The sequence below is a fragment of the Staurois parvus genome, unplaced genomic scaffold, assembly GCF_062004578.1.
Source record: "Staurois parvus isolate SC_StPar_1 unplaced genomic scaffold, SC_StPar_1.0 ptg000104l, whole genome shotgun sequence".
In the NCBI taxonomy this organism is placed as follows: domain Eukaryota; kingdom Metazoa; phylum Chordata; class Amphibia; order Anura; family Ranidae; genus Staurois; species Staurois parvus.
This window is the reverse complement of record NW_028317900.1, coordinates 9,990,328-10,013,278: the sequence shown is the minus strand read 5'-3', so window position 1 is coordinate 10,013,278 and position 22,951 is coordinate 9,990,328. Positions and strand designations below refer to the sequence as shown.

Below are 22,951 nucleotides of genomic sequence, written 5' to 3'. Positions count from 1 at the left end.
GGTCAAGTAGTAAGAGTAATGGAGTAGCCATTGGTTTTATCAGTTAGTAAATCATTAGTGAGTTTTAGTAGGGCAGTTTCAGTGGAGTGGAGTGAGCGAAAGCCAGACTGTAAAGGGTCAAGAAGGTTGTTGTCAGTGAGGTAGGAGCTCGGGCGATTTGTAGACTAAGCATTCTAAGATTTTAGAGCTAAATGGGAGCAGGGAGATGGGTCTTAAGTTCAGATTGGTGGGGTCCAGCAAGGGCTTTTTAAGTATGGGAGTGATCTGTTCATGCTATAGAGGTGAGGGGAAGGTGCCAGTAGAGAGGGAGAGATTGAAGATGTGAGTGAGGGAGCATAGGATGGAAGAAGAGGGTGACCATAGTAGTTGTGAGGGGACAGGATCCAGGGGCAGGTAGTGAGGCGGGCTTCTGAGAAAACTTTAGTGACGTCTTCAGTAGTAGCAAGGTCAAAAGAGGCTTGTGTTGAGGGAGGTTTAGTACAAGGTATACTAAGTGGGATGGATGTCTGTGCAGTGGAAATGCCCCTACGAATTGCATCAGTCTTGTTTTTGAAAGGGTTGGAAATCTCCTAAGCAGTGAGTGAGTTACTGGGTGGAGGTGGAGAAAGTAGAGAGTTAAAAGTAGAGAAGAGACGACGAGGACTGGATGACAAGGTATTAATAAGAGTGACAAAGTAGGCTTGTTTGGCAGCATGGAGGGAGGAATTGCATTGTAGCCTCCCTAGTGGTCTGATTATGTCCATATTTGTGTGCTCAAAGCAGTACATTTTTTTGCATGGAAATATGTTGTTTTTTTATTGTAGGCCTGTAATTTTTAGGAATAACTCACTGAAATCTGTCCGAGCAAGAGTCTAGTAAACATCCCGGTTATGTTAAAACTTGAAACACGAAATCATAAATTATAATTTAACAATCATAAAAATAATAATATAATAAATGTAATTCAATAATATAATCAAACCAAAACCACAGAAATTTCAAATATAGCGCCAAGTTTGCACATCACTGAGCAAAGTCGCAAAATCGTTTTCAGTGTCTAATGATGAATTTCCCCACGAATCATCACTCAATTCTGCAACTGGTTAGAATTTACTATCGCTGTTTTCTAGCTGGTTTAAAATCGCTTTTGACCTAAAGGAACGCTTTTTGGACACCATGGACATTTCTCAGTTTCAAGGCAGAAAAAACAGTAAAAATGCAGGCAGGGCACAGGACAAAGCACTCGGGACAAAATGTATAATGTTATACTATGTGATTTTAGTGAATTTAGTGAATGTCACTTTTAAAATGTTCAAATTTCCCACCATTTCTGTCCCCCGTACGTCCTGACATCACAGGGAATGGACCCCGGAAGACAGATGCTGGCATCGGCCAGAGGACATTGCCAGGGACACTGCAGGAGGGACATCGCGGGAGCGCAGGACAAGGTAAGTGCAGAAATTATCCCAGAGCAACGCTGCAAATTAATTCTTGAAATAAAACTTATTTTACCTGCCTAGCACACACTGATATAAGATGACTATTTTACCCAGGATACAATTTTTTCTGCAGATAGTGTCTGTACCCCTACCCAAGCACCTCTTTACACAGATTGAAAGCCTGTTTTATTACGTTTGTGTGGAATGGAAGGAAGCCACAAATAGCTATGACTATTTTAAAGTGAACTAAACAGTCAGAGGGTCTTGGTATATCTGGTATACTACAATACTATACAGCAGTTGCCCTTCAGAGTATCCTAAACTTGCAGTTTCATGCTCCCTCTAAAATCTGGGTTCCAATAGAAAAAACACTGACTGGATCTAACATCGGGAGCCCAAGGGCTATAGATGTCTCTAAGAATGAGTATCCACTTTGACGCCTAGCGCCCTTAGAGTGTAGGATAAGCGCAGTTGCTCATCTTCATTGACCCTTCCTGTGTCTCGGCTACCACTGGTGGGTGGACGTGGGGGGGGGGGGTTACCCATGGTTTCCCCGGAGAAAGTCTAGTCTCTAATTGTCCATTAATTTTCTCCTTGTATTTGTAAATCATAAAGATTACATTTAAAAATGTGAAAGTCTCAAAAAATAGTTTACTGTAAACATTGCAATAATGATTATGCAGTCAGTGAAAGTATCACATTTTCCCTGTAAAGGGATGATCCACTTCCAAATTTACATTAGGCACAAGTTTCAATTTATTTCAATGGAAAACACAAGTAAAAATGCAATCGCATCCATTAACACATGCATTATTACATGCCTTAAGACATGTTGTGAAGCACATCAATGCATCATGACACGTTCTCACATCAGGGTGTGCATCAATTCACGTTGACATGCGTTATGATGTGTGTTGACATTTAATAAAAAGTGCATTTTGACACATGTTGACATGTGTTTTGATACACTTCGATTGATTTTAATGAAAAACGCATCAGGGAAAAAAAGCATAGATTTAAATCCAGCCTTATGGATGGAAGTTAGTGTTCCAAACTACCTAATGGCCTTGTGTATGTTTTGTGATCTATAGCGACAAGATCTTTCTGTTGTGGTTCTTTCCACCATCCATTTGCAGGCTTGCTCTTGTATTTACTGTAATGTAAACCAAATCCATCCAGAAATGTTATATGCCCTCACATTGCCAACTGTATTTGGATTGGACTGTGAAAGCTCCATTTGTGTTGCTGGTGTTGAGCTAGTGCTGGTAGTATAAGTGGGGGTACTAAGACCCAGATCCTGAATTTTATGTTATAATAGTATAACAGAGTTTAACCGTTTCAATACCGGGCAATTTTACACCTTCCTGCCCAGGCCATTTTTCAGGTTTCAGCACTCTCACACTTTGAATGACAATTGCGCGGTCATACAACATTGTACCCAAACTAAAATTTTATCATTTTCTTCACACAACAAGAGCTTTCTTTTGGTGGTATTTAATCACCGCTGGGGTTTTTATTTTTTGCTAAATTAACAAAAAATGACCAAAAATTTTGGAAAAAAAAAACACGTTTTTCTTTGTTTCTGTTATAAAAGTTTACAAATAAATAATTGTTCTTCATAAATTTAGGCCAAGATGTATTCTGCTCCATGTCTTTGGTGAAAATATCCCAAATTAGGATCTATAATTTAGTTTGTAGGAAAGTTATAGAGTTCACAAACTATGGTATAGATCTGAAAATTGATCAATCCTGAAGTACTGACGGCCAATCTAATTTCTTGAGGTCCAAGAATGTCAGAATAGTACAGATATCCCCCAAATGACCCCTTTTTGCAGAGTAGACAGTCCGACGTACTTCATAAGAGGAATGGCGAGTTTTTTGAAGTTGCATTTTTTTTTGTCATTTCTCGGAAAATGAAAAAATTAAAAAAATTATTTTCACTATTTTTTTTTTACATACTGTCACCAGTGCAGTACAGCATCTTCATATAACTGGCATGGCGGTGAACAGGGACACTAACTGGTGACAGTATGAAAAAAAAATATATATATATTTTTTTTATTATTTTTAATTTTTTTACATTTTTTTTTTAAAAATTTTAAGATTTTTTTTTCATATTTTACTATGACCAAAGTAGTACAATGTTGCTATAGTAACATTGTACTACTTTGGGGTAGTGATCAGTATTTTTTTTTTTTTTTTTTTTTACACAATTTGCTTATATCAAAGAATTACTTTGCATTTACCTGAATGACATCGATTCATTCAGGTTTTTTTTTTTTTTTTTTTTGTGCTTAGCTGTGATTTGGCCACAGCTATCACATGACATGTGCATGTGACCTGCTGTGACCATTCACAGTTACGCACTAGTATACAATAGATGGCATGAATGAAGCCATCCATTGTATAAAACTGTCACGTGACCTGCTGTGATTGGTCACAGCAGGTCACATGGTACTGGCAACGGGGGCCGGTACTCAGAGGTACACGGCTGGTGACAGATCGCGCCGCTGCGCGGCTCTGCAACCACGCGAACTGCGCATGCGCAGGAGGACGCCAAATGGCATACACCCCGGAAAGCTAAAGCATTTTTGCGGCCGCCAAACGGCTGTAGGCCGGGCGGCTAATGGTTAAAGTAACAGTAAATTCTGGTTTTAAAAAAAATAAATTCTAGCTTGTTTTCTTAACTAAAAAACAAAATCTCTGTTATTGCCCCCAGCCTCCTCCAAATTCCGTTCTTTTTTTTTTGGGGGGGGGTTACTGCTACTGCAATCAAACTTCCTCTTAGAATGTGGCTTAGTGAGCTCAACATTGTCCCACTGTATGAATGCCACCCTGTAGAGTCTATGGACAATGGGGTATAGAGCATTGCACATGACTGCACCTAACATTCACTGCTCATCCCATACAAATAAAAAAAGTGTGGGAGGAAAAGGAGAGGTTCAGGAGCTCTTGTTACAAAGAGACAAGAAAACACAGTAAGAAACAATTTCATCAAAAATAGATTACAAGGCCATTAAGTAGTGCATGTGTACGGATTATTTCTGGAGAACAAAGATATTGTTTAGTGTCACTATAAGTGCTTCAGTTAGGAGTATAATAAATACAGCGTATCATACAGATTGCAGGCGTATGTAATGCAGATTGTGATATGTAATGTACTGCCCCTTGCACTGGTATCAGTGGTATGTCTGTTACAATGGCATCAGTGAGCAAATATTTTCCTACACGTTCGGTGTGAGTATTTTGCTCCCCTACATTGGTGTCAGTGGGAATAGAGTCCTGTACATTATTGTCAGTTGAACGCACTGACACCAGTGTAAGAAACACACAGTACTTCCACTCAGTAGATGTATTATGTCTCTTACATTTGTGTCACTGGGAACAATATTCACTTTACTTTGGTTTCAGTGCAAGAAATAGTGGTCCAGTACTGATTTTCAGTGGTTGTTACCTAAGAGAAGCAACCCTTAAAAGAGAAGTATGGCCAAAGCTTGTTTGGCTGTACTTCTCATGTGGGTCGCTTACTTTTGCACTCCTATGTCCCTTGGCTAAAGTCTGCTGTTAAAAGCGAAAACGATTTCTCCTGCGCTCCGGGACCCAGGCCGGTGGTGAGTAGGTGGAATTAAGTAGAATTAGAATTAAAAACTCCAGAGAAGCAACCACTGGAGTATCCAAGGTCGTGCAGCTCCAAACCAAGACTGGGGAAGCCCGAACAAACTGCGAAGTGAAACAACAAGAAGCGCACCAACCTTGTGCATTACCTCAATAACCAAAATTTATTAAATGAAGGAAAGGTGCTCACAAACAGCGAATAAAAACAGGCATGTAAGTCCACCCAGGGACTTCAAAGGTAAGAGGCCAGCGCGAATCCCATCATGGGTGTAGGTACTCAGTCCAGCTGATGCGTTTCGAAGGTCATGCCTTCTTCCTCAGAGCTAGCTGTTTTTATTCGCTGTTTGTGAGTACCTTTCCTTCATTTAATAAATTTTGGTTATTGAGGTAATGCACAAGGTTGGTGCGCTTCTTGTTGTTTCACTTCGCAGTAAAGTCTGCTGTTGCCAGATGACACAGAGCCACTCCAGTCTCTGGATGTATCCCAACAATTATGTCAGGATCCACCCAGATGCCTGGACCAGCAGCTGGCTCAGCCCGTCAGTAAATCTCCGAGAGCCTGGGACAGCTGCTTCTGCCCCCTGCATAGCCCGGTGCTCAAGTGAGAGCTGGAGGGGCAGAGCACAAAGCAGTGATTGACAGTTACTGCTCTTTGCTCAGAGCGAACCTGAGAACTGAGTGAGCAGCTATATAGGGGAGTATGTTTTTTTTTTTTTTTTTTGCTTCCCACACTTCTCTTTTAAAATATTGCACATGCTGTGCAGCTCTGCTCTCATTACTGTGTTGCACCTACACTTTGTATATACTGGCCCAGACCTATAGAAATGGGAACTATGTTGTTACATATGATGTATTATTAAACAACAACAAAAAAACCTATGGACTTCAACCATGTGATGGTGGTGCTACATAGGTGCTGGGAGAAGCACTCCATGCTGCTCCTGATTGGTTAAGCTCTAATGCAGAGACTGCATAGGTGGAGCTCCTAAAAACGAAGATGTGAATGAATGATTCGCCCCACCAGCATTTATTGGTTTTAGTTGAACAAACACTTCATACTGTGTATTTCTTCTTTTTACTTAAAGGTTAATACTAGAGATGAGCGAATTATTCAAAAATTCGGTTCGGCTGATTCGCCGAATTCGCCGATTAAATTCGCTTCGTGCCGAATATATTCGCTGCAAATTTAACTTATAAAAAGGGTGTTTCTAGGCTTCAGAGAGCCTTTATATTAGTGCAGAACACTGTACCTTTAATTTAAATGCCCTTGGAGTCTGCTGGGGAAGAGAAATAATACTGTCAGTCAGTATGACATGCAGATGAGTGCCGTCGATCTTAGAATCACCGCACACTTCACTCATTTGGGCAGTCACGGGGCCAAAACCAGAGTGTGGAGCCACAGTGTGGCGGTGGAGGCAGCAGCAATGGGAGGCCATACAGCACCCTATGACAAAATGGAACCCACCAGCAGTGTGAGGAGACCTGAAAGTGGCACATGGCAGAGTGTGGCGATGGAGACAGCAGCAATGGGAGGCCGTACAGGGACCCATGACACACTCTGGACCTGGCAGCAGCATGAGGAGGCGGTACAGGGGCCCATGACAGATTACGGGCCTGGCAGCAGCATGAGGAGTCGGTACGGGGGCCCATGGCAGATTACGGGCCTGGCAGCAGCATGAGGAGGCGGTACAGGGGCCCATGGCAGAGTGGCGGAGCGTAAGCAGGTAAAATTGAAGGCCATACAGAGGCCTATGTTAAAAAGTCCCCCCAGCAGCAGCGTGGGGAGACGACTATCAAGAGTCCAATGGCAGAGTGGCGGAGCAGAAGCAGCTTCAATTGAAGGCCATACACAGGCCTAGGTTAAAAAGCGGAAGCCGTCAGCAGCGTGAGCAGACGACAGAGACACATGGCGCAGGGTGGCGGTGGATGCAGCAGTATTCGGAAGCCAAACACAGGCCTCGGTTAAAAAGCGGAAGCCGTCAGCAGCGTGAGCAGACGACAGAGGCACATGGCGCAGGGTGGCGGTGGAGGCAGCAGCAATGGAAGGCCATACAGCACCCTATCACAAAATGGAACCCACCAACAGTGTAAGGAGACCTGAAAGTGGCACATGGCGCAGGGTGGCGGTGGAGGCAGCAGTATTCGGAAGCCATACACAGGCCTAGGTTAAAAAGCGGAAGCCGTCAGCAGCGTGAGCAGACGACAGAGGCACATGGCGCAGGGTGGCGGTGGAGGCAGCAGTATTCGGAAGCCATACACAGGCCTAGGTTAAAAAGCGGAAGCCGTCAGCAGCGTGAGCAGACGACAGAGGCACATGGCGCAGGGTGGCGGTGGATGCAGCAGTATTCGGAAGCCAAACACAGGCCTCGGTTAAAAAGCGGAAGCCGTCAGCAGCGTGAGCAGACGACAGAGGCACATGGCGCAGGGTGGCGGTGGAGGCAGCAGCAATGGAAGGCCATACAGCACCCTATCACAAAATGGAACCCACCAACAGTGTAAGGAGACCTGAAAGTGGCACATGGCGCAGGGTGGCGGTGGAGGCAGCAGTATTCGGAAGACATACACAGGACTAGTTTAAAAAGCGGAAGCCGTCAGCAGCGTGAGCAGACGACAGAGGCACATGGCGCAGGGTGGCGGTGGAGGCAGCAGTATTCGGAAGCCATACACAGGCCTAGGTTAAAAAGCGGAAGCCGTCAGCAGCGTGAGCAGACGACAGAGGCACATGGCGCAGGGTGGCGGTGGATGCAGCAGTATTCGGAAGCCAAACACAGGCCTCGGTTAAAAAGCGGAAGCCGTCAGCAGCGTGAGCAGACGACAGAGGCACATGGCGCAGGGTGGCGGTGGAGGCAGCAGCAATGGAAGGCCATACAGCACCCTATCACAAAATGGAACCCACCAACAGTGTAAGGAGACCTGAAAGTGGCACATGGCGCAGGGTGGCGGTGGAGGCAGCAGTATTCGGAAGACATACACAGGACTAGTTTAAAAAGCGGAAGCCGTCAGCAGCGTGAGCAGACGAGAGGCACATGGCGCAGGGTGGCGGTGGAGGCAGCAGTATTCGGTAGCCATACACAGGCCTAGGTTAAAAAGCAGAAGCCGTCAGCAGCGTGAGCAGACGACAGAGGCACATGGCGCAGGGTGGCGGTGGATGCAGCAGTATTCGGAAGCCAAACACAGGCCTCGGTTAAAAAGCGGAAGCCGTCAGCAGCGTGAGCAGACGACAGAGGCACATGGCGCAGGGTGGCGGTGGAGGCAGCAGCAATGGAAGGCCATACAGCACCCTATCACAAAATGGAACCCACCAACAGTGTAAGGAGACCTAAAAGTGGCACATGGCGCAGGGTGGCGGTGGAGGCAGCAGTATTCGGAAGACATACACAGGACTAGTTTAAAAAGCGGAAGCCGTCAGCAGCGTGAGCAGACGACAGAGGCACATGGCGCAGGGTGGCGGTGGAGGCAGCAGTATTCGGAAGCCATACACAGGCCTAGGTTTAAAACTGGAATCCAGCAGCGTGAGCAGACAAAGACGCACATGGCAGAGGATGGATCTGGCAGCAGTATGAGAAGGCGGTACAGGGGCCCGTGGCACAGTGTGGTGATGGGGGCTACAGCAACTGGATGCCAGAAAGTGGCCGATAGGGCTATATACTGCATGACTACATAGGTGGTTTTTATATTGGCCTCCCTCTCAGCAGGTGTGAAAAAGGCCACCATTTTTGAACGGTAGCGAGGGTCCAACAAGGTGGACAGCCAAAAGTCATCCCTCTGTCTGATGGTTATTATTCGGCTGTCGCTACGCAAGCAGGCGAGCATGCTATGGGCCATTTGTGCCAAGGAATGCGAGGGACTCCCTGCCTCCATCTCCACAGCATACTGCCACGGTGCGTCTGGGTCCTCTGTCTCCTCCTCCTCCTCTACCAGATGCTCCTGCTCCTCCACTCCTGTCCGCTGAGTGGAAAAACCACCCATTTCACTCAATAATTCCTGAGCACCAATGTCCTCCTCTACCTCCTCCTCTTCTTCCTGTCCTGCCCCCACAGGGGTCATGTGGCGTTGAGATCTGTGCGCCACGTCTACCGCACCCTGACCAGCCATTGTTAGCAGCATTTGTTCCAGGACGTGCAACAGAGGAATGACGTCGTTCATCCCATAGTCCTGCCGACTCACGAATAGCGTGGCCTCCTCAAAGGGCCTGAGCAAGCGGCAGGTGTCACGCATGAGCTGCCAATGGCTGACATCTAAGTTACACAGGGGAGTACCTTTATCCGCTTGTAACATCAGGAAATCGGTGATGGCCTTTTGCTGTTCGTAAAGGCGGTCTAACATATGTAGGGTTGAATTCCACCTTGTTGCAACGTCGCAGATCAGGCGATGCTGTGGAATTCCGTTCTGCCGCTGCAGCTCAAGGAGGGTGTGCTTTGCGGTGTAGGAATGGCTGAAATGCATGCAAAGTTTACGTGACATTTTAAGGATGTCTTGCAGTGGGATGGTGGATTTTAGGAACCGCTTGACAACCAGATTGAACACGTGAGCCATGCATGGCGCATGGCACAACCTTCCTTGACGCAGAGCAGACACCATGTTCTTTCCGTTGTCGGTCAACATGGTTCCGATTTTCAGTTTGTGCGGAGACAGCCATCTGTCGATTTCTCTGTTCATTACACTCAGAAGTTCCTCCCCTGTGTGACTACGTTCGCCAAGGCATACCAGGTGCAGCACAGCGTGACATCGTTGCGCCCTGCACATGTGATATGCCGGTCGGGTAATGGGACTTGGCACGGGGGTGGCGGCTGAGGACACGGAGGAAGAAGAGGTGGTAGAGGCGGACATCTTTGCTGGACCAAGGACGTGCAAACGTGGAGGCAAAAGCGGCGTGACCTGTCCAAGTTGCTGGTGCGGCTGTGCCGGCACCATGTTCACCCAGTGGGCCGTAAATAACATGTACTGTCCCTGACCGTAGTTACAGCTCCACACGTCGGCGCTGCCGTGCACTTTGGCAGAGACCGACATGCTCAAAGACTGGCCCACCATCTCTTCTACATGTGAATGCAGGGCTGGCACTGCCTTTTTGGCAAAGAAATGCCGGCTTGGCACTCTCCACCGCGGCTCGGCACAAGCCATCATTTCTCGGAAAGGTGCTGAGTCCACCACTTGGAAAGGGAGGGACTGCAGCACCAGCAACTTGGACAGGAGGACGTTCAGCTTCTGCACCGTCGGGTGCGTGCTCGCAAACTGTTGTCTCTTGGAAACGGTTTTCCCAGGCCACCGAATGGCGACGCTGCATATGCTGACGCAACGCTGTAGTCCCAACATTGGCCCCCTGGCCACGATTGACTTTCTGGCCACATAGTCGACATACGGCTACGTTTACTTCCTCGGGCGGCGTGACGAAAAATTGCCACACCGCCGAGTAGGAAACTTTGCCCCCACTACTCCTCACTGGCTGACTGCTACTTCCTCCGTGCACACCGGCACCACTACTGGCCGTGGTGGTAGGCTGCAGTGGAGCTGGTGCTCTACTCCATGGCCGTTTGGCTCCACTGACACTGCTGCGACCCTGCTGCCTCCTGGGCAACCCACCAACTGTTTTGCTCACTGGCAAGCTGGCACCCTCTTCTCCTGATAATGCGGAAGCAATAGCCTGATGACGACGAGGCTGCCAAGTGCGATCAGCCTCATCATCATCAATTAGGGTCTCCGCGTCACTACTAGCCCCCTCGGCTGCGTGTGGGTCAGGAGACGGACCTGTCTCTAGACCGGCTACCAAGCCACTCTCCTCGCCAGTACTTCTTCGCCTGGCTGCTGAAGAGGCGGATGTCTCCCCCCGTTCCTGACCGCCCTCTGTTAGCTCTTCCTCACTGTACAGTGGGGCTGAGCCCACAGCATGCGATACTTCGCTTGGTGAGGGAACACCAAAGGACAGGGGCAGGTCGAGGACACGTGATTTCAGTGGGCTTGCTCCCGGGCCATGCCAACTAACGGTTGTGTCTGACGTACCCACCGACCTTTGGCTGTAGATGTCAGAGGTGACCTGGGAAGAGGAAGACGACCGAGTCAACCAATCGATGACGGCAGGGTTGTCGGTGGAGACACGACCGCTGGATGACACCGGGAGCACTGGCCTCTGGCTGCGACTAGTGCTGCCTCGACCCCTTCCTCTGCTGCCACGTCTGCTCGCTCCTGAAACATTGCCTCCTCTGCCACTCCTCTGCGTGTTGTCTGACATACTCTTTAATTCAATAAGCACCCCAAAAATAAAACCGGATTTAACTCTTTGAACGTACAATAGTGGTTGTGAAGCAGAAAGTCAGTTTATTTAGCACAATCGGTCAATTGCAGCTTGCCGTTGGCTGGAAACTGTACGTTTATGTCACTGGAATGCACTAATCACCCAAAAAATATTACCGCCACCCGGCGTGTAAATGGATCTAACTCTTTGAACGTACAATGGTGGTTGTGAAGCAGAAAGTCAGTTTATTGTACACAATCGGTCAATTGCAGCTTGCCGTTGGCTGGAAACTGTACGTTTCTGTCACTGGAATGCACTAATCACCCAAAAAATATTACCGCCACCCGGCGTGTAAATGGATCTAACTCTTTGAACGTACAATAGTGGTTGTGAAGCAGAAAGTCAGTTTATTTAGCACAATCGGTCAATTGCAGCTTGCCGTTGGCTGGAAACTGTACGTTTATGTCACTGGAATGCACTAATCACCCAAAAAATATTACCGCCACCCGGCGTGTAAATGGATCTAACTCTTTGAACGTACAATAGTGGTTGTGAAGCAGAAAGTCAGTTTATTGTACACAATCGGTCAATTGCAGCACCAACTGTGCACGACAGCCACCAAAAAAAAAAAGGGTGTATGTCACTTTAAATTTTTGATTCTTTGATAGCTGTGGCCCTGAGTAACGATTCTGTGTCCCTGAGTAACGATTCTGTGTCCCTGAGTAACGATTCTGTGTCCCTGAGTAACAATCCTGTGTCCCTGAGTAACAATTCTGTGTCCCTGAGTAACGATTCTGTGGCCCTAAAGTCTCTGTGGCCCTAACTCTGTCCCTTAATACAGACAGGTCTGTCTCTCTTGAATGACCGGAGGCTAATGGAGAATTCTAAGATGGCCGCGATTTATAGCTCCACCATTACACAGTGCTGGCTGGCTGCTGATTGGCTAATGCGATCACATGTCATGATTCATGACTCATGAATGCATTATGGGTCAGCGCGCCTTGTCTGCGCGCCTTCCCAGAGATCCCCGCCCCATCTTCTCTGTCCATTTTCTCCTGTCGCCACACATGTCGCCGCCATTTTTGGGAAAATTCTGCTATCGTTTCCTTTTTTAGGCTTTCTTTCTTCTATTTCCGTATGGTAATTTATCCAGCAACTCTGCTGTTTTCCAAGCTCTCAAGCAGAATGTATCAGTTTACATCCATTTACCACTGGCAGAGGTGATTAAACCGCCTCCCGCTTGCCATATAAGGAAATGACGGGCACAAAGCGGTTCTCTCGTTCTGGGAAAAAAATCACTTATTTTCAAAATTTTATAACACAAACTAAGAAAAAAACTTAGTTTTTTTCAAAATATTCAGTTGTTTTTGGTTTGTTTAGCAAAAAATAAAAAACCCTGAGGGAATAAATACCACCAAAATAAAGCTCTGTCTCAAAAAATAACAATTTCATATGGGTACAGTGTTGCATGACCGCGCAATTGTCATTCAAAGTGTGACAGTGGTGAAAGCTGAAAATTGACCTGGCAGGAAGGGGATATAAGTGCTTGGTAGGCAAATGGTCAGCTTTTATTAATTCATGTAAAACCTTTATCCCAAAAGGAAAAAAAGTTTGCTGTAACTGTATTATAAAGTGTTAGCAGGAGTCTGGCTTCAATTTGGTATTGTATTCAAATCTGCTGATTTAACACCCCCCCCCCCGACTGACAATGCTGCTCTCTGCTGTGCTCATTGCTCATTCCTCCAAAGTGGTGTCTCACTGATACCGGAGGTATGTTACTGGTCAGATCACCAGGTGAAAACAGAGGGATAAAACCCAAAGAAAGGAAAACTGATGCAGCCACCATATCTAATGCTTGGTATGCTGCAATATAATACATTTTTGGTTTTGGGTTTAATATCGCTTTAACAAATAGTTTTTATTAGTTTAATCTACCTTTAATAGGCTGCGTAAATGTTCTATGTTGCTAATGACAATGGCTTGATTGATTTTTTTTCCTTCAATTACCCATATAGAAGAGAATGTATCCCGCATCATTTTGTAGATATCGTATTGTATGACATGAGAGAAAACCTGAATGACTCACCAGCAGGCAGTGAATGCTCTAAAAATAACTTTTCTCTGCTCCCCTCTGGAATGTAGCTGTCAGTTATGAGATGGAATGATAACCCAGATGCAAGGTACCGTAAGATCACACTTTGGGCAGGTTGCTGGAGAACTTGGTCGAGGCTGAAAGCACATCCACAGCCCCATTTATACTAGATCTGTGGCTAGGCCGCTTGGACAGTCTACTCTTCTGTTTTGCAATGGCAAGTTGTGGTCTGCATATTACATTCAGCAGGAAATATTTTTATATAATCAAGGAGAGATACATTTATATGCTTCATTTCACAGTCTTGTCTGCCTTTTATCTGTTTGTGAGGTTTGTAGGCGGGGCCAGTAGTAGAGTACCCAACGTCCTGAAGCAGCACACAGATTCTAAGAAGAGCTAACAGCTTTTGTATGTAGCAGTTTGTGGGTTAAGGAGCAATATGGTCCCACACGTCATGTGCTGCTGTGCCATGAAATGAATTAAGTGTAACACTGTACGCTTCAAATAAAGTTCTGTAAAAAAAGGTAAAACGCACATCATACTGCCCCCTGCTGCACAGTTCTGCAGCTCACAATGCAGTGCAGACAGCAGCGTTTTGGGCTGAAGGTTAGTGTGAAGAGGCCCTTAGTGATGTGTTTCTTGAATTCCCTGCTCTTAATTAAAGTACATGATTTGCCTGCAATGGCTTGCTGGACACACAGCAACAAAATAGGGTTTATTAACTAAAGCTGGTTCATTCAGAATCTCGTGCACTTCTGCACAGAAACCAATCCGCTTCCAGGTTTTATTGCTAAAGCGTAATTGAACAAACTGAGGTTAGAAGCTGATTGGCTACCAGGTCAGGTGCACCAGATTCTGAGTGAACCAGCTTTAGTAAATCTACCCCAATGTGTCCCTGGAAATTTTTTCATTGTTGGTACCTAAGCTTGTGAGCTCCAGCAAACTAACCTTTAGACTTCCTTCACATCTATGCATTCCATGAACATGTGTAAATAGGTGCATTCTGTGAATGCATGAAAAACGCTCATTGCGCTTGTGGTGCCATTGTTAATGGCATCATAAATGCAGCCAGCAGACATGTGACAAACATGTTGTCCTATGGATATCATGCAAAAATTGGGAAAAAATGTGCATGAAAACACACATTCACACAACACTAAGATGTGAATGCAGCCATTATGGTCCAATGAGAGCAGACCTTAACATTACTATGTTGGCAAGGCTTATGCAAACCAAAAGAAGCTGATTAACCTCACTAACAGCAACTTCCATTAAACCCACATCAGTAAAAACTATCAATATATGCTGTACTGCATGCTAATTACACTCCCTCATTCACTATGGGATTTGTCTTCTGTGTTCTGGCTGCAGTTGGAGATTCTGCAGAGCAGCCAGTTTACAGTATGTTGCTATGCTGAACATTTCCTCCCTGTGAAGCCCATGTGACTATAGAGTCACACATGTGAGCATATGCACAGAAATAAATGACAGCCCACTCCGCCCTCCTTCTCAATGCCCACTAAACAGCTCCGCACTATGGGAGCCGGATATTACATGTTGATTGATGGAGGATTCACCTTCCTGTAATCTCTACACGCATACAAACAATAGACACAGGCTGGAGGGGCATGGAGCAGGCTGTGACTGTCAGAATCACTTCCTAGATATCATTACAGTGTACTTTTGTTAACTCAATAGAAGCTCTTCCCACCAATGTTTTCCTGAAGAACAGAGTGAGCTGGGGAAAGTCACATGACTGCTGTATATTTGCTGTGAGGTACTTAGATTTTTTTTTTTAACCACTTGCTGTCCCACTCACAGTAAATCTACACAGACAAGCATAGCGATGTACTGGTACATCACCAATGCACATGCGCACTAGTGCACCCCCTGGGGCATGCAGTGGCACCATCCGTGACCGCTGTGTTCTCCAGACAGATCAGTGTTCAGTACCCAGCTGCTGTGAGCAGCTGGAGTATCATGTGATCGCTATGACCAACCATAGCAATTACATGATATTATATAAGCAAACTGTCATGAATGGCTTTCATTCGTGAACAGCTTGCTTACTGATGTGATGCTGTGGGATTGGCCCACAGCTATTTCATGGTAACTGACACCCTGTACTATGTGATTAGCTGTAGCCAATCAAAGCATGTCAACAGTAAATAAGCTGTCATGAATGGAAAGCCATTCATGACTCTTAACTTTTGCGTGTAACAAAAAAAAAAAAGTCCCTGATCTCCACCAAGAGCAGTACAGTGTCATTATGGTGACATTGAACTACTCTGATGAAAGTATGTCAAAATGAAATAGTAAAAGAAAAAAATGTGATCAAAAATTAAATAAAAAAAATATTTATTTTTATTTTTTTTACATACTGTCACCAGTTAATATCCCTGATCACTACCACGCTGGTCATATGATGATGCTGTACTGCACTGGTGACAGTATGGAAAGAAATTGTGAAAGAAACACATTTTATTAAATTTCTTAATTTTTACAAAAAAAGTGGGATAAAAAATACAACTTGAAAAAACTTGCCATGCCTCTTACTAAATATCTTGGACTGTCTACTTTCCAAGAAGGGGGTCATTTGGGGGTTATTTGTACTGTCCTAGTATTTTAGGGCTTTGATAAATGGGACAGGCCGTTAGTACACCAGGAATGATCAATTTTCAAATAACTTAATTACCATGCATACCACAGTTTGCAGACTCTATTACTTTCACACAGACTAAATAACATACACTGATTTGGGTTATTTATACCAAAAAAATGTAGCAGAATACATTTTGGCCTAAGCTTATGAGGAAAGTTTATTCATTTGCAAAATTTTATAACAGAAACTAACTTTTTGCTTATATAATTATAAAAAGCCCAGTGGTGATTAAACGCCGTAAAAAGAAAGCTATAGTTGTGTGGAAAAAAAATATACATTTAATTTGGGTACAGTGTTGCATGACCAATCAAATGCCAGGTAAAGTAGCACAGTGATGAACAGCAAAAATGCCCTGGTCATGAAGTGGGTAAAACCTTTCAGAAATCAAGTGATTAATGAATACAGAGGCATCATACATGTATGTAAATAGAAGGGATAATGCATATTAAAGTGTCTTTGTTTAGTATCACTTTAAGATCCTGTACAGAACTTGCAAAGTTCCTTCCAGGTTTCACTAAATTACAAGTCTTCCCACAGAGTGCTTCAGAGGTTACCCAGAATCACATATTTGTTGGTTCTGTTGAGCATGTTTTACTGTCTGGAATAGGTTTACCAGACTTATCTGCAATGTTCTCTCTAGAACCATCTCAAAAGATCCTTTAGCCCTGCTGTCAGGTGACAACCCCCAAGCAGGTGCATACCTACAGGGGTCAGAATTGCAACCTGGCTCCATGCTTCAGGGAGCTCATGCAGCTGCCCTCTACAGCTGGATAGGAGAGGTGCGGGGACAGCATATAGTGGAACCAATTCCTTCCATTTTCTTTCTGCAGCCACTGAATGTCAACTTTCCCTCCTCTCCCTCACACAGGTATTCAGCGGCTGCCCCTAGGCCTCTGTGGTTTTTTTTTTCCCAGCCCCCTGTGCTCTCTCCTGGCCTTCCTGTGCTCTCTCCTGCCCCTCCTCCCCCATAATGCTGCTGGCTTCCCCTTTCCCCCTCCCTCCAGCTGCTGTGGGGAATGCTTTCAGGAAGGAGAGCAGGAAAGTGGGCAGTAAATATATCGTTTACTGGTTCCTTTGTTGTCTGAATGGACAGAGTCAGTGATTGGTACTGATCACTGACTTTGTTCATTCATAACTGAAGTATAGTAAACAGTGTTACTATGCTTCAGTTTGAGAATGAATGGAAAGCTCTGTACAGAGCTATTCCTGTCCATTCATTCTGTGCTGCTGACGCTGCAGAGATGGAGACTGAGCGCTATGACCTCAATCTCTTTTCTCTGTGTCAAAGGTGAAACATCAGAGGTCTGTTTAGACCCCTGATACCGCATTAAAGCTCCCCAACAGGGCTTCTATAAAATAGTAATATTGTAAAAAAAAAAGACAATAAAATAGAGAAAATATATAGCAATATACTAAATAAAAAAACTGAGGACACTTATGGCATAACTACCAGAGTCGTAAAGGTTGCACTTGCGACTGAGCCCTTTTTTTCCCTCCACCGGGCCTGAAGGGAAGGACCCAAGGCTGGGGAGGGAAGGTTCCCATCTAGGGGTCTGGGGGGGGCGCCCTTCATGCTTTCTTGCACTGGGTCCCTGAAGGTTCAAGTTACGCCTCTGCCCCTAAGGATGTCTGGCTCACAGACTAGTCCAGCACATAGAAATGGCTATCTGGACCCATATAGAGTCCAAATGGAGAACAACATCTTCAAAATAAATGGCTATTAAAAAAAATAGTACACTCAACCATAATATTTGGGAAAAAAAAGATTTCAAAACAGATTCCTTAGAGACCTGTTTAAATACTCTGCAACCTTGGCTAAACGTTAGCTCATGAACAAGATGAATTAAATGCATGCAGGTGATCGTTTACCACACACAATAGTCTATTGATTTTTTAGATATTTTTTACAGCAAACGTTAATTCATAAAGACTATTACATGGTTTATTGCTTCTTAAAATACAGTTAGCTTCTGGCTAAAAATAACATTGAGTTTCCATGAGGTGCCTATCGACAAGAGCAGAAAAAAACATTTATGTGCTAATAGAATGAGTAAAACTCAGCATGTTGAGACCATAGGAGTTTCAGTAGTTTAATGTTTTTATTTCATGAATAAACATAACACAAGTTAAACATGTATATTTGTGAAATGGCCATCTTCAGAGTGAAAATGTTTCAGGAAGGTTAGTGTGTGCTCCGAGCTACAGGGAGGATAGCGTGTGATCTCTGCTCAGGCATCCTGTTGGAACCACAGCACAGCATACCTGACAACCCCCCCCCCCCCCCCCCCCCAAAAAAAAATTTTTTTTTAAATTAACAATACACATAAATCATTATTAGCAAACAGGGGGCAGGAAGGTACAGTACAGGGGAGGGTAAGCAGATACAGTACAGGAGGGTGCAGTATAGAAGCAGTAAAGTATAACAGGCTGTCACTGGGCTAAATCTACAACTGGAATGACGTCTTCCCCTCCAGAGTTCCTGGCTGTCTTCTGGCACTTTGCAGGGGCTAAGGAAGAACCCCAAGATGGAGCATTTATTACTATTGCTGTACACATCCTGCCCACACAAGCAGCAGTAGTAAAATGCTCTACCTTGGGGTTCTTCCTTAACCTCTGCAATGGTTGAGGTGGGGAGGAAGAGAGCAGTGAAGACAGCTGGAAATGTGAGAAACAGGAACTGACCTGAAAGCAGAGAAACTGCAAGGACCCCCCCATGCACTTAGGACCCCTGGGTAGTTCCCAGAGGTGCCAGCACATTAAGATAGCCTTTAGGAATGAGCCAGTCCTGACACATCCCCCTTTTCCCTTGGCATCTGGCGAGAGAGGCTACTGGACACACACACCACACCGACCCGCCTCCCTGTCTGGGCCCCCTCCAGGAGGACTGGTGGGCTCCCCCTATTGGCGGCCCTGATCACATAGCTGTTTATGCTTCTACTCGTGTAAAGGACCTTAAGCTGCTAATATTACTTATCATTTTTCCTTGTCAACTTTGTGGCCAGCCAGGATTTACACATTGCTTTTCTTTCAGACACTATACTCCTGTTAAACAAGATTGGATCTTAACAGCTGCCAGACCCTCTGCTGGTATAAAGAAATCTCACATGGCACCCTCACATCCATGATTGATGAGCCTCTTTCAGTCTGCATTATTCACAGAGTAGTTGAAGGCCACATTAACCCCCTAAAGTAGTGGCAGGACAATGTGTGTAAGTGTCATAGTGTGCAGGAAGGCTGTCCGGAATCAGGCTGAAGAAGGGGAATGCATGTGATTGGAGAAGGCGAGGACTTTCCAAACTGAGAATGTGATACAACAAAGGAGGGGAATCTGCTTATGCTGCACACATGCATTTGTATTCTGAGATGGAAAAACAGGTCATGTTTTTGTAGAATGATGGGCTCAGTGAGGATTATAAATGATGGCATTAATGTTCATTTGTTGTTAGTGCCGCAAAGACAGAACAACCAATCCACACGTACACATAGCTTTGCTTAGCTGCCACCCCTTTGTAGAAGACTGCAGCATCTATGGTTGGTTTGTGGGAAAAACTGCTGCCAACAAATATGAAAGCTGGGCACATATGATAAAACATAGGAGCGTACAGTGTGTTTGTGTACACTTACTATATTCCAGCAACTCCTACCTTGACATATGATGTCTGCTCAGCTGCTGTGGAGAGCGCAAGCTGTATCTCCTGAAGACCGACTGGACAGTATGATCGCCGGATACCTTCCAACCACAGCAGTACTGTGCCTTATAAGCTCCAGCGAGCTGACTGCACCTGGGAATTAGGACCGGCTGTACAAAAAAGTCTGTTCTGCCTTTCACATAGAAATTGGTTGGCTTTATATAGAAGGGGCTGTTTCAAGCAGAAATAAGGGATTTTGCTCAATATTGTTACCGGATCATCTGCTTTATAGCAAAAATAAGTTGGTGCAAAAAAAAAAGAGAGAAAAGCAGTGGAATGGTGTATGTTTTATTTCATATTTGAAGTACTGAACAATGAACACCCAGCATAAAGCAAATCTTGTACCAAACGAAGAAATAAGAAGGCCAACTTTCTGAAAATGCTGGTTCCTGGCCCTGCTAACCCTGATCTGCATACTTTGTCTGGGGTCAATAACTCAGACTGAACTGATCCAGTGTCTGGTGTGTGCAAAGGAAGACAAACGGCTTGGCTGGTTCATAATTTATTTATTGCGATGGGCACTTTATTGTATTTGAAGAAAAATGCATAAAGTTAGCAGCTTCACTACAGCACTTACCAATGACCAGAAAGCAGTGCTTGAATTTTGGCATAATATTTCCATTTAAGAGAATATAATTTTAATTTAAGATACATTCCAGTTTCTTTAAATAACAGTAAACTGTCATTGAAAGAAAAACTAAATAGCAACTGAATGCAGTTTCTCATTTCATACAGTAAGACAAAGAACAGCACAACATATGTGTATTTTGTTAATCTAATATACTAACATGAAAGAAAGGAAAAAAAAAAAGTCTTGCATAGCTACGTCTACAGACGGTTAAGGCACTTAATCGATTAAGTTCACGGTCGAAAAAGTGTTAAGAACTAACTTTTCCTTACTAACTTTTCCTTCAACTGCCTGAAGCTGCTTCTCACTCTATACAGCGAAATGCTACCATTGTGTCACACTAGACTATCTTACATAGGTAAACTTGTATAGTTCGAGCTCCCAGCCAGAGATATCCAGCAGCTTACCATTAGTACCTAAGGCCATGACCATTTCAGCCTGTGTACATCCAACTGAATTTCTTTAGGCTTCATAGCATAAACATCCTTACAGTCGCAACAAACTTCGATTAACTTGACGTCTGTGACTAGCATCTGATAATTATTATTTTGTTTTAAATGACATCCTTAAAAGCCTAATTGGCAAAGTAAAAAAAAAGAAAAAACTGCATGCTTCTCCAGACACAGAATCATTTCTAATTGTTGGGTGAGTCTGCATTATTTGTGGTTTTAAACGTTTGTAATAAATCTGCACTTCAGCTGCTGTGATAGGAGAAAATGCCATAGCAGCTGATGTGATGGGAATTTTGTGAACTAAATATGTGTGCCAATTAGCCCTTTTTAGTCCTTGGGCAGCCAAATGTATGGCATTATTTTAATGAGATGTCTGCCCGTGGTTTTATCACTGACAAAAATCAAGATTTGCTGGGAAGCAGATGCAGTCAGGCTGAATAGCACTGATTTGTAAACTTTCCCCATTAGTCCTCACTAGTTTGCCCCAAATCATAGTTACTGTCATTGTATGTTTTAAGTGACTTGAAAAATGCACTATGGCTAAATGAGCATGGTGTAGCACTGGGTTATTGATGCATTGTAGTGATATTTTTTCTGTAAATCTCATATTTCATTGCACATTTTTCTGCAGACCTGTTTATATAATACACACCCACAGGCAGGTTGTGGCACTGTTGGGAAGATGTGGCCTATGGGTAAACGTGTCCATTTTGGGTAAGTCTTTATTCCAGATGCAGTCTCCTCCCATTAAGCTTGCTCTCAGTGAAATATTTATTCATTATCCAAGTAGGTCTTCATATTGTTTGCGGAAACAGTCACCTGCTGGGAAGAAATCCCAACATCTCTCCTGATACATTTTCCAGACATAAGATTCCTGAAAGAGACATTGAATGATTTGTAAATGCATGGAAAGTAGGTAATTTCATTTTATTTTCAGTCTATTTAATGTTTGGGAACAATTTGGGAACATGAACAATGAAAGCTCTATTGCTAAAACACAGCTTGTTCAAAAACATATAATAGCACGAGATGGTAAAAGATGTCTTGGTTTGTATAGAACTATAAAATAACAATAGATGTACCACTATCCCCTCCCTCCTAGATTGTAAGCGCCAAGGAGCAGGGCCCTCTAACCCCTCGTGTATTGAATTGTACTGTCTCGTGTACTGTCTCCCATTATAATGTATAGTGCTGAGCAAACTGTTGGCGCTGTATAAATACTGTATAATAATAATAATACATTTAACACTACATTTGTATATTGATACAGTGGTCTCTATTTTTGGGACACTTGTGAATTTTTATTTGTATTTGTTTAGTCTTGATTAAATTGGCACATAAGCAGTTCAGCTGTCTTGGGGTTGTTTTTATGAACAAAAAAAAAACATTGGCAACCACTTGTGTGACTTCTTTGTTGATGGACTTCTGAGAAAGTTTATTAGTATGTATATTATCAAAAATCTGTAAATTAATATTTGCTTTTAAACTACTTGCAGTTCAGTGGCTTCACTATTATTGACCTCTTATGAAAAGCCATGAGTGTAACGGAGTTAGTATTGTAACAGTAGGTGGTCTGCTTTTTTTCCCTGTGAATTTATCAAGTTGACTTCCCTAGGGGCTGGTTTGCCTCTCACAAATGTGAACCAGAATGTCAGCCTATGAATCATTTATTGCATTTTGTGGAAGCTAAACCATTAAAAAGAACTCTTTCACTTATATACTCAAAGGTACACCCACTCAGCTAGCTGCAGATGAAGTGTTCAAATAGTTGTATCAATTAAAGGGGAGCCACAGCCAAATAAATATATGTTTTAACATTAGATTATGCGTTTACAAGAAATCTGGGGTGTAACCGCTGGCCAGTACCAAACCACTAACACAAGTTTGAAAGTGGTGCTTATGAAGGACAAGCAAGGAGATCACCTGGCATGCATGTCTGCTATTCACTTCATGTTTGGTGAACTAGGTATGACTATTAAGAAAATTATTAAGAAAATTAAAACTGGAGTTACCTTATGCATTAGCCTCCCTAGCGGTCTGATTATGTCAGTATTTCTGTGCTCAAAGCGGTACATTTTTTTGCATGGAAATATGTATTTTTTTTTATTGTAGGCCTGTAATTTTTAGGAATAACTCACTGAAATCTGTCCGAGTCTAGTAAACATC

General features: G+C 44.0%; 1 protein-coding gene across 8 annotated transcripts in view; it reads right to left on the bottom strand.

The window, feature by feature from the left end:
- Window positions 1-19,980: 19,980 nt before the first annotated feature.
- RYR3 (ryanodine receptor 3) overlaps window positions 19,981-22,951 on the bottom strand; it is a 954,561-nt gene continuing 951,590 nt past the window's right edge. For all 8 annotated transcript variants that reach the window (XM_089671311.1, XM_089671312.1, XM_089671314.1 and 5 more), the window contains one exon: window positions 19,981-21,659. In XM_089671311.1, coding sequence (XP_089527437.1) covers window positions 21,564-21,659 — 96 coding nt within the window. In that variant the 3' untranslated portion in view covers window positions 19,981-21,563. The remainder of the gene's footprint in view (window positions 21,660-22,951) is intronic.